Genomic DNA, 21,364 nt, shown 5'->3' with positions numbered 1-21,364 from the left:
TGTGGCATTTTTTTTTGCCATGTGGCAAAATTTTTTTGCCATGTGGCATTTTTTTGCCATGTGGCATTTTTTTTTTTTTGCCATGTGGCAAAAAGTTTTTGCCATGTGGCATTTTTTTTTTCCATGTGGCAAAACATTTTTGCCATGTGGCATTTTTTTTGCCATTTGGCAAAATGTTTTATGTGGCAAAAACCACTTTTGGTTTTCGGCCCTACATTTTCAGAGGATCGGAATTGGGTAAAAAAAAGAATTGGGTTTTTAAAGTAACACTAGGTAACTTTTGTAAAAGATTGGGGTTTTAAAGCAACCCTAGGTGTCTTTTCAACCTTTATAAAATATTTACATAACATTTGTGATGAGATGCCAACTGACAACTAGTGGAATGACACCTCCTTTATATCTTGATTGGGGCCATGTCCACACGTAGCAGGGTTTTTTAAAAACGAGGATTCTGCCCTAATATGTTGGGGAAAAATAATTGCGTCCACACCTGCACGTTTGTGTAGAAAAAAAAAACAACTTCCACAGCCAACCGCTTTCGTTCATTTTGAAATACATTCAAAACAATGACATAATTGTCCAAAATACCCATTATTCAACAAGAAGCACAGCAAGAGTTTGTAAAAAAAAAAAAAAAAAAATGGAAGCAAAAAAGTGCCTATTTGATATACTCCAAATGTAAAAATTGGTCTCATGTGTGACGTGAGGACAAAATTTGTCGCAGCCAGTGACGTAAATCTTTGGTTATCAGTGTCCACATGATAGAGCCACAAACGCAGAATTCGCAAATCTTCACCTTCCCCGTTGTTTTTAAGTACCCTGGTTAAAATCTGCGTGCGTGTGTGGATGATAGGTCAAACCGTAGAAAAATATCTTTTTGCCAAATACCCTGCTACGTGTGAACATGGCCTGGGTCTGTCTCACTTTCACCGGCACTAATTAACTTTGAGGAGGGAGGCAGGAACCTTGCCTGTCACGGACGGCCAGACTGTTCTCCCTGTATTTTTCAATTTCAATTCCTGTAATTTTCTGGGACCCAGCTCCTTAATGGCCTCTCGAGCCGGAACGAACTCATCCCTGCAATCAGATATGTTTATTTGCGTGACGTGTTCTTAACGAGCAACGTCACTCTTGCATGTCGGAAGTCGTCTCCACAACAATGGATGGCGACAGATGGCGAACGTGAGAGCCAAGAATATGTTGCACTCCGCAGTAAATTCTCTCTCTCTCCGAGAATACGAAAAATTTCAAATTTACATTTATATAGTTCCGTCTCTATTCGAATAATGCAGATTTACAAGGCGACGGCCAAAGATGCACTTTGACCTCAACAACCTCCTCAGCCCGGAAGACAACAGACCCGCCCACTCTAAGCAATGGCACTTTTCTTTTGCCCCAAAAGGCACAAAAAAGGAAACATTCAACATATTTAAACATATTATAAAATCAGTCAATTAAAGCGGACAATCCACCATGTTTGCTCTTTTTAATATTTAGTTGCACTGCTGCGAATGGCCAACGTGACGTGTGCGAGTGCTGACGTTATTGGTGAGGGAGCTTTCCATTGATAAGGATGCGGAGCAAGCCCCTGCAATCGGATCCTTCCACTTTGGAGCCCGGATTCAGTGGTTTGCGTCTTAGCCTTCCGTTTTCGCCGACACCATATGAAAGAGAGGCCATTCCGCAACACATTCATTACGTCTTGGTGTCGCAGAGTCACCATGTAAACTGCACCTCAGTTTTAAATGACCAAAAACACATCGAGTCATTAAACCAACAGTCTGGCGCTAGCCATGTTGAATAAACTTCTCTGCTCTCCTTGTATGTTTATTTCGATGCATTAGTTTCTTGTGGCTTTAGCAACGTGACGTCTGCCCGTCGATAATTGGTACACTCCACTGTCTATTTGCTGTGGCTTGCTACGCCCTGGAAATTTGATCCGCGGAACGGTCGCAAGAATCTATCGCTGGAACAGCGTTTAATCTGGAGTTCCAGGCAAGCAGGAACCCTGCCACACACAAAAAACTACAAATGTGCTGACTGACGGCACATGTCACTTTCCCCATTCATGAAGACAGAAGTCGATGCTAACGCTTTCGCGCGAATTCTGCAAGGATGGCAGAGCAATAGTGACAAAAAGTTTTGTCTGAGGATGAAAAAGAAAGGGCGGCTACCAGGATATACAGAATAAACATTGGCCCGGCTTTCACTCACTGGCGTGACGACCCCCACACTATACCATACGGTTGCTAACTGTCATATGCTATTGTTTAGCCACAACTGGATTCATTACCTTATTTCTTGTCATCCTGCTGAAAACAAATGTTGTTTAATACATCTGCAGGTGAGCATCATAATTTTACGACACTATGCTGGTGTGCACTGGTCCTCATAGTAAACGAAGTCTTCCTTAAGGCAAAACACTATCACTACCGGCGTCGCTAAAATCAACTAAAACTGAAAAGTTACCAAGTGTTGCTTTAAAATGTATTTATTTTTATTTTTAATTAATAACCTGTCATTAATCGCTGCCAGCCCTCCTAGTCAAAATGGACTGGATATCTATCGCTGTCAATGGCAGACACCGAGTTAAAAAAAAAAAAATGTTCCGTATTCTGTGGGTGGCAGTAATGTTCCAATTTTCAAAATTAATTTGTTAAATATTCATTAGAGCTGGGCATTGCAGTTTAAAGCGTATTGCGATATCAGCCAGTACGACAAATGCACATTTCTACATATATTATATATACTGGTCCTTCTAAAAAAATTAGCGTATTGTGATAAAGTTCATTAATTTCTGTAATGTACTGATGAACATTAGATTTTCATATATTTTAGATTCATTACACACAACTGAAGTAGTCGTAGCCCATTATTGTTTTAATATTGAGGATTTTGGCTAAAAAGTCAAGAAAAGACAAAAATTCCTTTCTCAAAAAATTGGCGTATCATCAAAAGGCACTCTCAAAAAGCTACTAACCTAATCATCTGAATCAACGAATTCACTCAAAACCCCTGCGAAAGATTCCTGAGGCTTTTAAGAACTCCCAGCCTGGTTCATTACTCAAAACCGCAATCATGGGCAAGACTGCCGACCTGACTGCTGTCCAGAAGGCTATCATTGACACCCGCAAGCAAAAGGCTAAGACACGGAAAGAAATTTCTGAGCGAATAGGCTGTTCCCAGAGTGCTGTATCAAGGCACCTCAGTGGGAAGTCTGTGGGAAGGAAAAAGTGTGGCAGGAAACACTGCACAACCAGAAGAGGTGACCACACCCTGAGAAAGATTGTGGAGAAGGGCCGATTCCAGACCTTGGGGGACCTGCAGAAAACTGGAAATGGGTTACAGGTGCCGCATTCCACAGGTCAAGCCACTTTTGAACCTTAAACAGCGGCAGAAGCACCTGACCTGGGCTACAGAGAAGCAGCACTGGACTGTTGCTCAGTGGTCCAAAGTACTTTTTTCAGATGAAAGCAAATTTTGCATGTCTTTCGGAAATCAAGATGCCAGAGTTTGGGGGAAGACTGGGGAGAAGGAAATGCCAAAATGCCCGAAGTCCAGTGTCAAGCACCCACAGTCAGTGATGGTCTGGGGTGGCATGTCAGCTGCTGGTGTTGGTCTACTGTCTTTTATCAAGGGCTTTATGGAGATGAAGATTTCATTTTTCAGCACAACCTGGCACCTGCTCACAGTGCCAAAACCACTGGTAAATGGTTTACTGACCATGGCAAAACTGTGCTCAATTGACCTGCCAACTCTCCTGACCTGAATCCCACAGAGAATCTGTGGGATATTGTGAAGAGAAAGTTGAGAGACACCAGACCCAACACTGTGGATGAGCTTAAGGTCGAAGCATCGAAGCATCCTGGGCCTCCATAACACCTCAGCAGTGCCACAGGCTGATTGCCTCCATGCCACGCCGCATTGAAGCAGTCATTTCTGCAAAAAGATTCCCGACAAAGTATTGAGTGCATAGCTGATATAATTAATTGAAGATTGACTTTTTTTATATTGAAAAACACTTTTTTGTATTGGTCGGATGAAACATGCAAATTTTTCGAGATAGGGATTTTTGGTTTTTCTTGTCTTTTTTGCCAAAAGCATCAATATTAAAACAATAAAAGGCTTGAACTACTTCAGTTATGTGTAATGAATCTAAAATATATGAAAGTCTAATGTTTATCAGTACATTACAGAAAATAATGAACTTTATCACAATATGCTAATTTTTTGAGAAGGACTAGTATGTGTGTGCTTGAATGTGTTGGAATGTGTGCATATCAAACTACTTTTTTTCAATTTTACAGATTAATGAAAAAACAGGAAACAATATTTCACTAATTCTGCATTACATGCTACTGCAAACATTCATCTTCCAAACTGCTGCAGCCTATCTCTGTCAACTGTGGGCAGTAGGCGGGGTACACTCTGAATTGGTTGCCAGCCAACTGCAGGCCAAACATATGCAAGCATTCACTCTGCCTACATCCATGTTCTTAGAATGTGGGAAGAAACCTGTAACAGACAAGTGAACATGCAAACTGATAGCCAGGCCCGAACCTAGATTAGAACACATGATCTAGGAACTGAGGCGGACGTGCAAACTAGTCATTTACTTACCTGCCCATAAACTATCATAACAAATTTAATACAATCCCAGTAACGGGTTATTGAACCTACCAACTGCCTGAAAATAAATATATTGGCAGACAGAGAACTATCATATAAGAAATACTGGTTCTTCCTATCCTGTCCTACCCTCTATGTGTCGCCATATTTTTCATATTCTTTGAGTAGGATGAAACTGAACCTACTAATTAATCAATTAATCCTTGTCTCTTTCCAACCTATTTGGAAAATAAAGATGATTATCATATTTTGGTTTGAAATGTTTAATCCTGGTCGGATTTTTTTTTCCCAGTGCAGAGCAGAGCTTTGCCAAAGATGAATGCTATCCGTCCACCCACCCACACATCCAAATGAGTGTCATAATTATCTTTGATTGTTAACAAATGTAGATCATATATTTTAATCACCTGTTACTTATTCTTCCACCTGAAAAGTTCTATCTATGGGCCCCCTTGCTGGACTGCGGGAGGAGGGATGGGCTGCATTTCAACATTTCCACTCATCTGCAGGACCATCACATGTCTGATGGGATTCACGCATGACTAGGTGCAATTACACTCACTCAAGTAGTAAAACTCGGTGTCAGGATTAGCGATCAGGTAGCATAGAATAGGATGCCAGCATACTCACACTCACAAGGGATTCACACAAATTTCTACACTTCACATGGCTGATTTGTGTACACTCCACCCCTCCCAATCACTCATCTTTCTGACCCCTCCTCTTCTTTTTTCCTTGGTCATCAGGCCCCCCACATGGTGTCAACTGAAAATACAACTGGCTAACGATGGCACCAACATCTTCATAGTTAATGTAGGCGTTTAATGTATTTCTTGTTGTTGTTTGTACTTCTTTTGTCTCTCTCTCCTTTTCTTCTGTCCCCCCATAACTTCTTCCTGTTAGCTGCTTTCTACTAATAAACGAGGCATGTTGAATGATCACAATGGAAGTGTGTCATACTCCCATGTGATCTAGGGTGTAGGTTTGGTCTCAAAATTGGTAGGGACAATATAACAGCATAACCTGCATGTACACTTTTTGCTGGGGACGGGACATTAATAAGACCAAACAGATTGGATTAATGGGGCAAAGGGCCACATTTCTCACGAATATGAGCCTAATTAATTGATGGGCTAAAAATGACCAATGCAAAACAAATCTGTATTGACTTATACTAACCTTCATGTGTATTGGTTCAGGTGATACGAATAAGGTGTTCGATTCCAACCTTTGTTTTCAAAAACTACCAAAGAAACATTTTGAAAACTTCCAGAATAAATGTCTGTTTTTTATTAGCAAACATAAACATAATGAAAATAATTCACTTAATAATGGTGGGCTCAATTCTATCCTTACAACATTTCTCATGAATATGAACCTAATTAATTGATAGACTAAATCAGTGGTTCTCAGCTTTGTTAAAGGTACCGAACACCACAAGATTCACATGTGGATTCACCGAACCCCTTCGGAATTAGATAATAAGGTTATTTTTGTCAAATTCTAAACCAATATATCAAAGCTATCAAGCTAATAGTTTAGCAAATTCCCATTCAAAATTCTCATTTTGACAGCATGTTTTATAAACAGGTCAAAATTTGAGCCCACGCTTCCCATTGGTCTGTTGTATTCCCTCATATGGCGAGTCGACCTTCCACTGATCAAACCAGTTCATCCTGCTACAAGATCGAGGACTAATAGTTAAATAAATGGATTAAGCCTGTAAATTGGGAGCAAACCAGTTCAAAGCCTGGTCTAAAAAGCCACTTTGCCTGGATTTAATCAGCGTACGAAAATAGGGCTCTGCATTACTTTACCTTCGCCAAACCCCTTACACTTACTCACTGAACCCCTGATCAATACAAAATGAATCCATATCAATTGATAATAACTTTTACGTGCATTGGTTAAGGCAGGGGTTTTCAACCCAGTCCTCAAGGCACACTGTGGGTCCTGGTTTTTGTTCCAGCCGATCCAGCAGAGACAGTTGAACCAATGAGGCTTCTGCTAAAACAAGCCACACCTGACTGCAATCAACTGATTGCACTTGTAAAACACCAGATTGGGGAAAAAGTGTTGTCATCTTGTTTGGTAAGAATGAAATCCTGCACCCACAGTGTGCCTTAGTGGAATAGGTTGGGAACCCCTGGGTTAAGGTGATACACTGTTCGATTCAAACCTTTATTTTAAAAAAACTACTAAAGAAACATTATAAAAACTTCCAGAATAAATGTCTGGTTTTTATTAGTAAACGTAAACATAATGAAAATAATTCACATAATAATGGTAGGGTCAATTCTATCCTTACAACTTACGGGAAGACGATCTAAATTCCCTATATAACTGAACTCATTATTCATATAATGCAAATAAGGTTGCTTAAAAGTTGGTGGGGACAATTTTAGCATCCTGAAAAGTTGGTAGTGTTGTGGCCCTACCGTCCCTATGCAAACCTATGCCCTTGCATGTCAAACATTAAAAGTGTTCAAACCAATCGGACACTCAGATTTCCATTCTGCGTGACAAGCAGCTGAAGGGCAGGTTAAAAAAGAAAAAGAACTACGTCACGATGTTCATCCTCATTTTTCAAAATCGGAATTTTTAGTTGAACAATTATGTATATAATAATAAGCTGTCGATGAGAAGCGAGCCTTCTCATCATGCCATTTTTTGCATTTATCATGGATATTTGAAAAAGAATCCCTCTGTCACTATTTCCCCTATAAAGTGGTTTGTTATCAAAAATCATGCATTTATTTAATCAATGCGATTTCTATGCTATCCAGTGACTGGATACTAATTGTGCTTACTTACATTTAATTGGCTGATCCCTGTGGATTAACGACCAGTGGTAGGTAGACACCGTGTTGCTTTCATGAAAAATGGCAAAGAAAAAAAAGTTCGTCCGATAAAAGGTAAACCAAAAATTAGTTTATTTTGCCTTTGAAAAAAATCCTCACGATACAAAAAATAATTTCTACGTCATTTGAAAATGATACACTATAACGCAATTTCTCGTCAGCTATGAGTAAATATATGTAATTCCATTGTAGCGTGTTTAATTTTGTAATTGATGGCGGTTCACCTTGATGGTTGTATTTCCGGTGGCATGACGGCTACAGCTGTGTTTGCTGGGCTCTTGCAGACCGAAAAAGTTTCACTAACTGATTAGTATTGATTTTTGTTAGCGAGTATGTTCTGCGAATGTATATTGAAATTTACTTCGGCGCAACGGATTTTTGTATTCCCTTCATGTACTCACTAGGTGAGGTTTCGTTTTTCCAAATGTTGTTTATATAGTTAGTGCTTTGAAATTTATGAATGAACAGCACAATTAGTTGCTGCTGCTAGCATCAACAGTAAAAATACTGCCTGCTTGACACTGTGTCTCTGGCGTTGTTTTCGCACAAAATGTGTTTACTTTGTGAACAGGCGAATTTTTAGTGATATAATGTCAAACGTCAAATTTGTATTTTCAGATATTTCAAAAGCCCCTATATTAAATGGAGCTAGAGGACCAATGGTGGAAAGGACAACTGGCAACAGATATTTACCAGACACTGCGATACAATGTAAGTGTTCAGACCGGGGTTTGGAATAGGAACTGCGATTAGTAATAGAATTACTCTTCAAAACTAAGATTTAACAGTTTTGTTTCTCCCCCATTACTTAAACTTGAACATTATATGCAGCAATATTGTTGTCATTGCTTTTGTTCTTAAGTCTAGTGGCTCCCATTCTGATAAAATAGACTATAACTCTGCTAATGGGCTATAAGTCACAAAATAATTTAGTTCCTGAACACATTGAGAAAAGGTTCATGTCATATAAACATAAAAGCTCAAAGAATTGAACCCAGAGTTAAAGGCCAGCATAGAGAAACAGCATTGAGGTGTTATGCATCACTCAAATGTACACCACCAACACAAGTGAGGTCGTCCCAAATTGTGAATTCTTTTATAAGTCCAGGTCAGAAACGTTTTTGTCATACTCTTGTTTGAGGTCATTTTAAAGAAATTTAAAAATCTTTAAATATTTTTAGGGCTGTCAAATGATTAAAAATTTTAATCGAGTTAATCGCAGCTTAAAAATTAATCGTAATTAATCGCAAATCAAAACATCTATAAAATATGCCATATTTTTCTGTAAATTATTGTTGGAATGGAAAGATAAGACACAAAACGGATATATACATTCAGCATACTGTACATAAGGACTGTATTTGTTTATTATAACAAATCAACAAGATGGCATCAACATTAACATTCTGTTAAAGCGATCCATGGATAGAAAGACTTGTAGTTCTTAAAAGATAAATGTTAGTAGAAGTTATAGAAATTTTATATTAAACCCCCTCTTAATGTTTTCGTTTTTAAAAAAATTTGTAAAATTTTCAATCAAAAAATAAACTACTAGCTCGCCATTGTTGATGTCAAGAATTACACAATTCTCATGGTGCTGAACCCATAAAATCAGTCACACCCAAGCGCCAGCAGAGGGCGTCAAAACTCCAAAAAACACAAGTAACAAGTGCATATGACCCTGTGCTGTCATTTTAATCTGTTTGAGCGGGGCATGTGCGTTAAATGCGTCAAATATTTTAACGTGATTATTGAAAAAAATTAATTACCGCCGTTATCACGATAATTTTGACAGCCCTAAATATTTTACATGGCCTGTATGTTCTTTCAGTGTTTTTAGCGTACTGTTTTGTATTTCTGAATTCAATTTTTAAAATAATTTTGAATGACCTTTTAATAATGTGAAGCACAAGGTGTTTGTGTGTGTATAAAAAGCTGCCATTATTAAGGTGAACGTTTTTATTTCCAGGATTTTTATTTGTTGAAGTTTGCTTCAGTATGGTTTGATTACTAGTTTACACACCTTTATTGACAGTACTTTTCCAAATGCAAAATGTTGTCAATCAGGAGCTCAAGCTGCCCTCCTTCAAAGGCCAGTCTCCTCAGCTCTACTTGAGGCGATACTTTGCAGACCTCATAGCCATCATCAGCAACCACTTCCAACTGTGCCCCACAGCTAGACACCTTGCTGTCTACCTGCTGGACCTCTTCATGGACCGCTATGATGTCACAGTGCAGCAGCTTTATATGGTCTCACTCTCATGTCTTCTTTTGGCCAGTAAGTATGTAACAGCCCATGTGTAGGAAAAGGCTTTTTGTAGTTTTGTGTTTAGTGATGCTCTGTTTTCCTTCCTCTAGGTAAGGTTGAGGAAAGGGAGGACAGGATTCCAAAGTTGGACAGTCTGAACAGTCTCGGATGCATGAGCACTATGAATCTTGTTTTGACCAAGCAGGCTCTACTGCACATGGAGCTTTTCCTGCTAGAATCCTTCCAGTGGAACCTGTACCTCCCCACGGCAGCTCATTTCATTGAATACTACCTTTCTATTGCGGTCCACGAGGGAGATCTCCATGACGGCTGGCCTATGTCCAGTCTAGAGAAAACAAAACCCTACATGGCCAAGTATGCTGATTACTTCCTGGAGGTCTCCCTACAAGGTAATGTTAACAAAGGTTTAATGCATGCTGTATAACGCTTACGGTACTTTTATGGAGAATCTCGGATAAAATACAAGAGCGGTAATATATTTTCGACACGCGTTGCTGGTAAGTTGTTTTGCTTGCTTTCATTAATGTCTAAACCAGGGGTGTCCAAACTTTTTGCGAGGGGGCCAGATTTAGTGTGATAAAAATGTGGGGGGCCGACCTTGGCTGACGTCCTTTACGTAGAACAATATATTTAAGCAATTTTAGCAAGTCATTCTGTGTGTTACATTTGCTTTATTATTTTTTTAAATTAATAATTTCAACAATCTCGCAACTAGCCTTTTTGGCGTTCTCATTTGACTCACGGGCTCTTGCGAAATACTGCTGCTGTGAAATTAAACTAGCTTCAAGTTGTTTCAATTTCTCCCTGCGTATCTTCCCTGTAATCTTGCCGTACATGTCAGCGTGTCTTGTTTGATAATATCTCCTCACATTGAACTTTTTAACCCTTAAACACCTGCAACATGAAGCAATTATCAGAGAATCCCAAAATTTGAAAAATAAGGTCCTAATGAAACCCTTTTTTCAAATTTGTAAAAATAAATGTCAAAATGAATATGTGTAATAAGCACTCTAATATCTATAACCCTAGCTAAATCCTGTTTTTTTTTTCTCATGGAATCTGCAGATGCACGTGTTGCATCCATCTTTTTTTTTTTTTTTCCAAAAAGAAATGTCAAAATTCTGAATTACTCTAAAAATCATGAAATTTTAGGCGTATCAAATGTGATACATTTGGCAATAAAGGGTTAAAAACAGCGACTGTCTTTTTGCAAATGAGGCAGACACAGTTGTTGGATATTTTACTGAAGAAATAGTCCAATTTCCACCTATCCTTGAAGCCAACTTTTTTTTTTTTTTTGTTATCATCATTTTAGAAAATTGGAAGTAAAGGGTCACACGGGGTAATATTGCTTAGAGTGCTGCTGCCTTTTAGTGGGTAAATGAGGAGCAGCATTTAGTGTGTAAGCTACTTCATATGCTGGTAGCAGTACTGCTGACCAATTTATTAAGTCTTTGTGCGGGCCAGACGTTATTGATTTTATCACAGAGGCTGGGGGCCGGATGAAATTTGACCACGGGGCGCATTTGGCCCCCGGGCCTGACTTTAGACATGTCTGGTCTAAACGTACTGTCACCCTTCTGAGTCATTTGTGAAAAGGCTGGTATTTCTAGCTACACTTTTAAGGGGTAATGATGAAACACCTCTTTGAAATAACATTGTTAAACTAACATGGGGGTCAGCAACCTGCGGCTCTAGAGCCGCATGTGGCTCTTTAGCGCTGCCGTAGTGGCTCCCTGGAGCTTTTTCTAAAATGTTTGAAAATGGAAAAAGATGGGGGTAAAGAATATCTATATATTGTTTAATTATGGTTTCTGTAATAGGACAAACATGACACAAACATTCTTTTAATTCATTGATATTGTAATGTAGTTAAACTTGAGGTGGCATCGTACAACAGAGTAGTCACAAGGTCGTCATTCTCTATAGGATGCACTTCGGGGAAAATAAACATTTAATCATGAAGGCTCGTTATATATTTGTAGCCAACTTTGTCATTTTGATAGTAGGCTAATATATATACATACAGCATGTGTTGCCGTCATTGTAAGGCTTTTCATCTTTTTGGGGCAAAGAACCAAAGCAGCCTCAATGTTTTTTGTTTTTTAAACGATATACTGTATGCCTGTTAGCGCTAATTTGCATCATTCATAAAATTATATGTATTTTCTTTTAATTGTTTTGGAATTTTAATTTTTTTTTTTTTTTTTTTACTTTTTAACTTTTATTATTTTAATTATCTATTATTTTAAATTAACTTTCTCAACTTGATTTAGCATCTATTTGAAAGCTAAAACAAGTAAAAGATTCATGAATCTTAATTGTTTTTTTTTTTTTAATCTTTTCATCAACGATTTTAACTTCTGAAATATTTTTAAATGGTAGTAAACACTTAAGAAAAGTTCTGATTGGAGGGGGGAGGAAATTCACACCACATCTGTTAAACTTGTTAAACAATGTATTGTATTTTGTTACATTGTTCTTTTCCTAGATCATGCGTTTTTATGTTTTGCACCCTCTTTGGTGGCTGCTGCATGCGTGGCTGCTTCACGCCTCATCCTGCATGTATCCCCCACATGGGCCCCCCGATTGCAGCGGCTCAGTGGATATTCGTGGGAGAACCTTGTCCCATGTGCTGAGAAACTCATCATGTGTGTATCTGACAATGAATTAAAAAAAAAAAAAATCATCATTGTTGAAAAAGTATAATTTAAAGGAACACAAATGAAATGCATTTTAATTCAAGGTCAAACTGATTCACTGAGTCTTGAATATTCATGAATAATTCTTCACTTTTTGTCCTTTTTTTTTTATCCAGCGCACATGACAGTGATGTTAAAGAGGCCAACAAGCAGAAGTGCCAACAGCCACAGCAGAAAGGTCAGACGGTGTACCACAGTTCGAGCCAGGCAGCCACTGTGGCCCAGTACCGGCCGGGCATGCAGTACGCCCAGCAAGCTTCACAGCCAGCTCTTGCCCCAAACCTCAGGCCTGCCTCATATCTGACCCATACTGCCACCATGCAGGTCTCCAACGGAGCGACGCAGGGCAGTACTCAGACCGTAACTACCGCATTTGAGCCAAAATCTAACCAAACTAACAGAGTTTATCAAGTCAGCATGCTCTACAGTGGTGCTACATGCTTTGACAGGTGATGAACTTTTGGAATTTAGTGATTGAAAAGAAGTCAAGATATCTTTCTTTGTACTAAAACATTTTTATTTTAAGGGAATTGATTGAATATATGTCGCACTTTGAACCACAAGGTTTAGGCTATTTGGATGCCTGCTCTGTAGTAATTTTGTATGGAGAGCCAGTATTAGGATTTTTGTTTAGTTGATAACTGTTGGCTGCTCAAGTATACCACTAGAGTCTTTACACAGCGGTATTACTTCAGTTATAATTTTGCCTGGCCAAAAGTATCTATTTATGTATTTATTTATTTAATCTAAAGTACATAAGAAGTATTGCACAAAAATGCCTTACTACCATCTTGTTGAGAACAATACTTAGTTAAGGCAATACCAGCACAATATTCATATCCTTTTGTTGACAGTAAGTGGCGCACGAACATTGAATGTTTCAGCACTTTTTTTTTTTTTTTTTTTTGTATAATTGTGAACTGTTAAAAATCAGTTCATATACAGAGAAATTGTTGCTCTTCTGGACACAAATTATTTCAGTCAGTGCTGTGCACTAAAGTGTTTTGAATAAAACACAAACTTCTGTTGAACTTAAATTTGTGACCAAAAGTGATTTTGTTCATGCAAAGCTTTTTGACACAGCAGCGGGCATCTACAGTATCTACCCCTTTTGCACTGGATAAGAAAAGTCCCTGGATTTTTGTCAATATTTTCCAAGGTAATTTACCCTGTTTTCTATTAAATCACTCCAGTGTTTCATATTCTGATAGGCATTTGTTTTGAGTTTTTGTCAAAATTGTAATCCAACCTGACAATGGCACACATATGCCTTTGCCTTGCTCCCTCCTCCATCCACTCAGTTCTACTGCAGTATCCTGCAGTGCACTAGTGGGCATTGGGCAGGCCAACCCATTGCAAAGCAGGTCTGTGACCCACTAAATCACACGTTAACGACGATGCTTATGCATCCCTGGCATTGTTTGAAACAACAATTACAATTTGTCGTCTGGATTTACTGAGCTACTGTTATGCTGTGTTCCAGACAACACCTTGTTCAAAATTGTGGTTAAAGCTCTCGGGCTAGAGATATCTGAGGCAATTGGGACATCAACAAACAAAACAGACCACTTAAGCAATGTGGCAGTAAAAGAAATTGTTTACTTCTCTGAATTGCACTTGCTGGAGAAGACAGCTTGACAATTACACTTTAAAGAGAGTCAAGGAGAAAAGCGAATAATTTCCAATTGTATCAATTGCTGCCATACATATGTTCTTTGAAACAATTGTTGTTTTGGTTTCACGTGACTGTGAAAAGCCTGTATAATGGACATATATATACAAATAAAAGAAATGCAAACCCCATGCTTGTCAACTTTGTTTTTATTGAAATTTTTTCAACAATAACAAATCACAACAACAAAGAGACATTAAAGAAAGGCAAACGTACCATGTAGTGGGAACCCATATATATGTATATTTTTTAACCACTACTACATGTTCACTCACTGCAATGCCCACAACTGGTTACATAGCCCATACCCAGTGGGATAAGTATAAAATTATATGTTGTTAATCAAAACTAAGGTGAACAAAAGTTTCTGTTCCAGTATCTTGCACTTTTTACTGCGGAATATATCTGAGGGAGAAGGTTAGTCCCTCCATTGTGCATTATGTCCACCCATTTAGTGAAAGTAGGTGGTTCCTCCTTCAGCCACTTTCGAGTTAGTCTTTTTTTTTCTTGCAGCCTGCAATATCTGTAGCAGGTACCTGTCTTCTAAGTCGAGTCGGAATGTTACCCAAATTAAACGTACTAAAACTCATTTCCAATTTCAAACCCACAACCCTTTCAACAACCATCACTTTCGAATAAGAGGAGATCTTGGGGCACTCCCAGAAGATATGGATGTGGCCCACAGAGGAGCATCCACAGTTTCTCCCATTTACTATGTTCAGGATTTATACTTTGGAGTTCCTTTACTCTTGGGTGATAAACACGTAGTTGGCTATTTATTCTTCCATGTGAAATCAGGCCATAAATCAAAGCTAGACGCAGTTGCCATGGTTTAACAAATCGACCAGTGCTCAACAAATAGTTCTATTCCTGCCTCCCTCTCCCACCTGAGCTTGATATGCCTGGTGGTCTGCTTTTTCATCCCGTATAATGCTATATAAATATGTCTTAGAAATCAGTTTTTAGTAAGTTTTCCCTATATTCCTTATTGGATGTCTTTCACGATTGCTTGAAATGTTTGTGTCAAAGTAGTGGTGTGGTTGAAGACATTGAAAAGAAATCAGTCTTCCCCAGACTATATTTGTTAAAAGTTGTTGGAAAGATGATGATATTAATCAAGGGTGTAGGTTTGGTCTCAATATTGGTAGGGACTGTATAGCAACATAAACTGCATGTACGCTTTTTGCTGGGGACAGGACATCAATAAGACCAAACAGATTATTGAACAGGGGTCAGGGCAAAATTTCTCACAAATATGATATAAGAGATGATGATCAATGCAAAATAAATCTGTATTGACTTATACTAACTTTCATGCGTATTGGTTCAAGTGAAATAATGGTCAATTCAATCCTTTGTTTTCAAAAACTACTAAAGAACCATTTGAAGTGCAAGTCCCTTTATTGAAAAAAACGAAATATCCAAGAATGGGTCCACTTTTGGGGTACACTGTAGTACCCCAAAACTCAAACTAAAGTATTGTAACATAGAAGTGATTTGGGGGAAAAAAATCAATGAAAAAAATATTAGATGTCCAAGGACCGATGTACTGTACATCTGAGCCATACTAGACTACTCCAAGACTTTAAATAAAGGGACTTGCACTCTGAAGCCACCATGTTGCATTACCGTGTTGTATATAACGCAAATAATGATCCAAATGAGGGATGGCTAGCTTGACTTCGTTGTTCCTTGCGAAGGCTGGCTTGACTGCAGTCGTTTTGGAGGTTAGCAAGTTCACACAGTTTAATGTTATGCCAACTCCGATGCAGGTCTGATTTTCAGCAGCAAAACTATTGGTGTGTTCCCCACCTCCACAACATTGTCCTCTTTTTACATTACTTACAGTGGCTGCTGCTGGCTGAAAAAAACTGCTATTATCCCTCCTCTTTTAAGGGGGAGGAGGAGGCGGCATGTTGTCAACATGACTGTCGGGGTTGTGAGTGTACGTGTGTGTCTGTGTGGCGGGAGGCTGTGTGTGTGTGGAGGGGGGGATGAGTCATTAGCCAATCAAACGTGCGTTTGAGGGGGAAAAAATGAACCAGCACATTCAGCAAGTTTGAACATAATGAAAATAATTCACTTAATAATGGTAGACAATATAGGTGAAGATAATCTACATTTTTATATTATATAAATATAATAATTATTATTATTATATAACTGAATTCATTATGTAATGCAAATAAGGTTGCTAAAGTTGGTGGGGACAATTTGAACATCCTGAAAAGTTGAGAGTGTTATGTCCCCACAGTCCCTATGCAAACCTACGCACTTGATAATATTCAGTATGTGGGAATGCCAATGCTACACCGATGCCTGAATCGACCGTCGGTCCAAGCATGCGGGTTGAAGCCATAGACAAAGTCAAATTTGGGAGTTTATAGTATGGCTATGAAATTTGCGTATACTGTTCTTCCTTTCTTTTCGAATCAGTTTATCACTGAATTTCCTTGATTTTTCCTTAAATGTTTTACGTCAAACCTTCCCATTTTGAGGCGCACAAAGTTTAGTTAAGTGTTCAGCACCACGGTCAGCTCTACGGCTGTTCACGTTCCATATTTCGTTTCATTTGAGCAATTTCAAGCAGGGAAATAGTACAATAACAGTCAGTGACTAATAATAAAGGCTTTAGGAAAACAAAGACATTTCAAAATATGATGCATTAATACGAAATTGTTGGGTTTTGTTCATACGCATAAATGAGTTAATGTATGTTTGTATTATGTAATGAATACATGCAGCGTTGTCAAAGCTCGCCTACGGCCACGCCAATATAACATACGCATAAAAAAACAACAACAAAAAAACGTCCTACACGTTTTTTTTTCTTTACTCGTTTCCTCTTTAGACGTGTACGTTGATTGGCTCCCTGTGATGTGTGTAGCCAATCAGCGATCGCCTTCCACGGAGGAAGGAATAAATGCAAGATGGCCCCTCATATAAAAACAGTCTACTGGGTCGCCGTCACAGCACCACAAAATAACTCTTTATATTTAATTAGGTTGAAATATTCATCGGCTAAGAGTTCTGCAGGTTGACGTAAGCTACAAATTGATATATGTGTGGTACTTGGTAATTTTTGATGGCGGAAGATATCCGGGAGGCAAGAGCGACAACTTTGAAGGCATGAATTGTGAACTCTTCTTCTTGGTTCGACACACTTGGGGCGGTCAGTAGCACATCCACACACGGTCGGGCCTCGACTCGCTAACGTTAGCTGCTAACTAGCTCATGATTTCGCCTGCTATTATTCGCCACATTGGAACCATTCCACACCGATCGTGTTGAGTTACTAGCTTCTGCTTGAATGTGGGACGGGAAGAACGAAAGGACTGCTGAACATGGCTGTAACAAGGTAAGACCGGCCTACATTACGCTAACACATAGTTTTTATGTGACGGACTTAACAATTGGCTAGCTTGCCTACTTAACAGTGTGGCGTTTGGTTCGGCAAAGGACGGCATAGCGACAACTAAGCTATCCAAACAGCCGGTTTGCAAGCAGTATAAAATTGGCAGAAAACTTGAGCACTCGTCGTTGTCCACTTTTAAATCCTGCTAATGACTAAAATTGTAACTGCACTGCTGGTCCCATATGACATTTTAATTTACTCATTTGCGGTGCACTAGTGTTGAGCAACAATGCTTGCTTGATGTAGTCAAGATGCTGAATAGATGCAGGGAAGTAATACAATGTGATGACATGATGGTTGTCTCAGCAAACCCCCTGACAGTTGAGCACCGGTATAGTATAAGAGTAGGTGTTGATTTGAATCATATACTAATGAATTTTGTCAGCAGACTGACAAGACTTGAATGGCTAAACACTGTATGATGTTTAAAGGGTTTGGCTGTTCCAAGTCCTCTTTGTGTGACACTGGTCGTCATTTGCATAGCAAACTCTGTTGAAGTTTTACCTGGGGCAAAACCTGCACACCTCTAATCCACGGCATCGTATTTATAGACTGCTTATGCAAAGCACTATAACCCCCTGTTGGTTACACATGGGTCTGCTGTCTCATAAGTGGCTACACTTAACTACAATATGAAATTATTGATCACAAATTCTATTCTTGTTTTATTTCAGTGTGCAGGTCAACTCAAAGGTTTCCTGTAATTGTGCTTATGATATTTTTTGCAGCCACTCTTGCATCCTCTCTTTGTCGTGCATTGTCTTTAGTGACCTTATGCAATTATTTCTAGACTTGATCGTTTGTTCATCCTACTTGACACTGGAACAACACCAGTAACCAGGAAAGCAGCAGCCCAGCAGCTGGGAGAAGTGGTGAAACTACATCCGCATGAACTGAACAATCTGTTAGCAAAGGTATGCTGATTTGTTTCCCCCAAAGGCTTTGAAACAGGGTGTCATAAGCAATGTTCCCTCTAATTTTTCATGTGTCTGAGCGAACACACAATCTCCCTGAGCACACTGTGGCCCACAGTGAGCAACATCAGATGTGCACTGTATTTTTTGGACTATAAGTCACACCAGCCAAAAAATGCGCAATGAAAAGGTAAAAACATATATGTCGCACCGGCGTACAAGTTGCATTTTGGGGGGAAATTTATTTGGTATAATCCACCACCAAGAACAGACATGTCATTTTGAAAGGCAGTTTAGAATAAAAATACAATAAAGAACAACAGGCTGAATAAGTGTACGGTATGATAACATTACATGACTCATAAACAACGAACTGAGAACATGCCTGGTATGTCAATGTAACATAGCTATTTAGTTTTTTTCAGATAACAATAGCATAAAGAACATGCTAACTAGCGACAATGATATAATAATGTGTGAATAAGTTCACATATAAGTCGCTCCAGAAAATAAGACGCACCCTCTGCCAAACTAAGAAAAAAAACTGCGATTTTATAGTCCGAAAAATACGGTAGCGGCCACACACCAGTATCACGCCTTTTAGCATTTCTACTGCCCGTAAATTATTTAGTAGTAAGAGCATTTAATGATTAATATCCATAATTAAAATATCTTAATAAATGTCACTGGAATACACACCAATCTGACTTAAATTGTACCTTATTTTTCACGTCTTAATATATAGGACTTGCATTTGGTGTACTGATATGTCAGTGCTCTCATCTACTATCAGTGTTTGCCAGGGTGCATTTTTAACACTGCACATAGTCTCGTTCTCCACTATATCATTGATTGAGTGTACAAATTCAAAGGCATAGTTTTTACTTCGCCAGCTTTCTGGTATACTCACATACTTTGCCATGTGATTGCGGATTTGTTGAACTGACACCATTGACGTATTCATTTCGATGGCAAGTAAAATATTGTCAATGAGAACTTCAACTTGCTCTGGGTCAGATTTTGTTTTTTGGGACAGCTCGTCTCTTTTCTGTCGGTCTTTTGCATTCTCCCTCAATAATGTACCAATCCCCTGTCGCATCTTGAGTCTTTATAATTTTCAATAGCTTTCAAATGACTTTTCTGCTGAATATGACGCTTGAGGTAGTCCAAATTCCATTCAGTCCACATTTTTCCCTCTGAAAATTCACTTGGTACTTTGGCTTCAGTTTCACCGATTGTTCGTCTATTTGCACATGCTCCGACAGCCACTCAATCTTGTATGAACCGCATTTCTTTTTTACTTTGGCTTGGTGAGTGGATGTGTCGCTGCCCGTTCGTTTCGCCATGATAAGGGGTTGGCCTTTGCGTCTCTGAACTCCGCCGCACTCACGCACTGTTGTCAGCTTGCTAACCTACACCGCGCGTGTAGGCTGGGCAATACACAAGCAATGTCAATGCTATGATTGGCTGCGTAGCGGAAGTGAACCTTATCGTATCATTTGCTGGACACCTCTCACTCAGAGTTACAACATACGTTTCTGTTGATTTTTTTTTTTTTTTTTTTTTTGTGCGCAGCATTGAATTTCTTGTGCGCAGAGTAGGTGTCAGCAGTGCGCGATTGCGCACGCGCGCAGCTTAGAGGGAACGTTGGTCATAAGATATATTTTCTAAAGTGGGCATTTTCGTTGCCTGTTCTAATTGTTCTGCTCATCTAACATTTGAATGTTTAAAGGAAACCTCAAACTTAAAGACTTATAGGCTGTAATAAGCCACAATTGTTCTTTTTTTTTTTTTTTTTTTACTAAAATATGTTATTAGAAACACATAAAGTATTGCCATTGATTTAAAAATCTATAATATTGAGCACATGTTTTGACCTGCGAAGGGCGCCATGTTTTATGGCCGCAATGGACGCTCGGGGTGATGACTAGAGGTGGGAATCTTTGGGCACTTAACGATTCGATTACGATTCAGAGACTCCAATTCGATTATAAATCAATTATTGATTCCCCCCCGTGCCCCCCCCCCTTTTTTTTTTGTATGTTTTGTATAGTTGTTCCAAAATTGTTCAAAAATCCTCTCAGGCTAAATAAACCAAACTACTATTTTAGTATCAAGTTACCGGTTAAAAACAGTAAATAAAATACTCAAGTCCTCATTCTGTATCAGCAGCTTTAAACTACATTCAATTAATTTAATGTTGTGAATCAACCGTTAAAGTTGTTAAAATTGCGCCCGTTATTCCATAATTTCCCTCATGTCTGCTTTCGACATGTGAAAGTTTTTCGACATGTGAAAGTTTTAAAACTGTTTCATCATTTAAAGATGATTCAAGTCAAGATTTTGCTGATTTAAGGGTATTTTAGATAAAAAGTAATAGGTTCTCTACAACAGAGCCTTCTAGAGAAGTCTACTGCTTAAAGATGGCGCCTGTTTACTAGCGCGGGTAAGTGTCATTTTACATCTAGTCTAGATATATGTGATATCTACCATAGCCGTATGTTGCCGTATGTTTGTAGCAAATAGCAACTGGACGCTGTTTGTCGCGGCTGACAGCCGCAGTCAGGTATTATTGTTTTTTTTTTTACCTAGCGGCATTAGCTGCACATGTTATTTAGTCTCAGTCCATTCCTCATTGCGTCCCGAGGACCGCGCTGACTGAGTTTTATTTCCGCTTTACCTGGTATAATTCAATTATCGGAATTTGGATGTTTGTGAATCATTCTCGAATCTTCCACGGCCGAATCGCGAATAATCTAAGAATCGGAAATTTTTCACGCCTCTAGTGATGACTTAGCTTGTCACTCACTAGACGAACACTACTTCTGCAATTCCTTCTACGCGGTGAGCCATCCAACACATGCGCACATTGGGTAAAAGCGGCAAGTACTTACTATTTGTG

At 38.9% G+C, this 21,364-nt stretch overlaps 2 protein-coding genes across 3 annotated transcripts in view; both read left to right on the top strand.

Annotated features, from left to right (window-relative positions):
- The first annotated feature begins 7,475 nt into the window (after nt 1-7,475).
- ccnj (cyclin J) lies at nt 7,476-14,254 on the top strand. 2 transcript variants are annotated; one of them, XM_057848544.1, is made up of 6 exons: nt 7,476-7,544; nt 8,109-8,201; nt 9,558-9,768; nt 9,849-10,148; nt 12,251-12,410; nt 12,578-14,254. In XM_057848544.1, the coding sequence occupies exons 2-6, from the start codon at nt 8,133-8,135 to the stop codon at nt 12,912-12,914; spliced, it is 1,077 nt and encodes a 358-aa protein (XP_057704527.1). In that variant the 5' UTR covers nt 7,476-7,544; nt 8,109-8,132; the 3' UTR covers nt 12,915-14,254. The 2 variants fall into 2 exon arrangements, with proteins under 2 accessions (XP_057704527.1, XP_057704526.1); XM_057848543.1 differs by lacking the exon at nt 7,476-7,544 and adding an exon at nt 7,710-7,894.
- A 2,801-nt stretch (nt 14,255-17,055) lies between these two features.
- btaf1 (BTAF1 RNA polymerase II, B-TFIID transcription factor-associated) overlaps nt 17,056-21,364 on the top strand; it is a 46,381-nt gene continuing 42,072 nt past the window's right edge. The window contains exons 1-2 of the mRNA XM_057848452.1: nt 17,056-17,491; nt 18,339-18,462. Of these exons, the coding sequence (XP_057704435.1) occupies nt 17,478-17,491; nt 18,339-18,462 (138 nt within the window). The 5' untranslated portion in view covers nt 17,056-17,477. The remainder of the gene's footprint in view (nt 17,492-18,338; nt 18,463-21,364) is intronic.

The sequence above is a fragment of the Corythoichthys intestinalis genome, chromosome 10 (genome assembly GCF_030265065.1).
Source record: "Corythoichthys intestinalis isolate RoL2023-P3 chromosome 10, ASM3026506v1, whole genome shotgun sequence".
Lineage (NCBI taxonomy): Eukaryota > Metazoa > Chordata > Actinopteri > Syngnathiformes > Syngnathidae > Corythoichthys > Corythoichthys intestinalis.
This window is presented reverse-complemented; position numbering and strand designations above follow the sequence as displayed.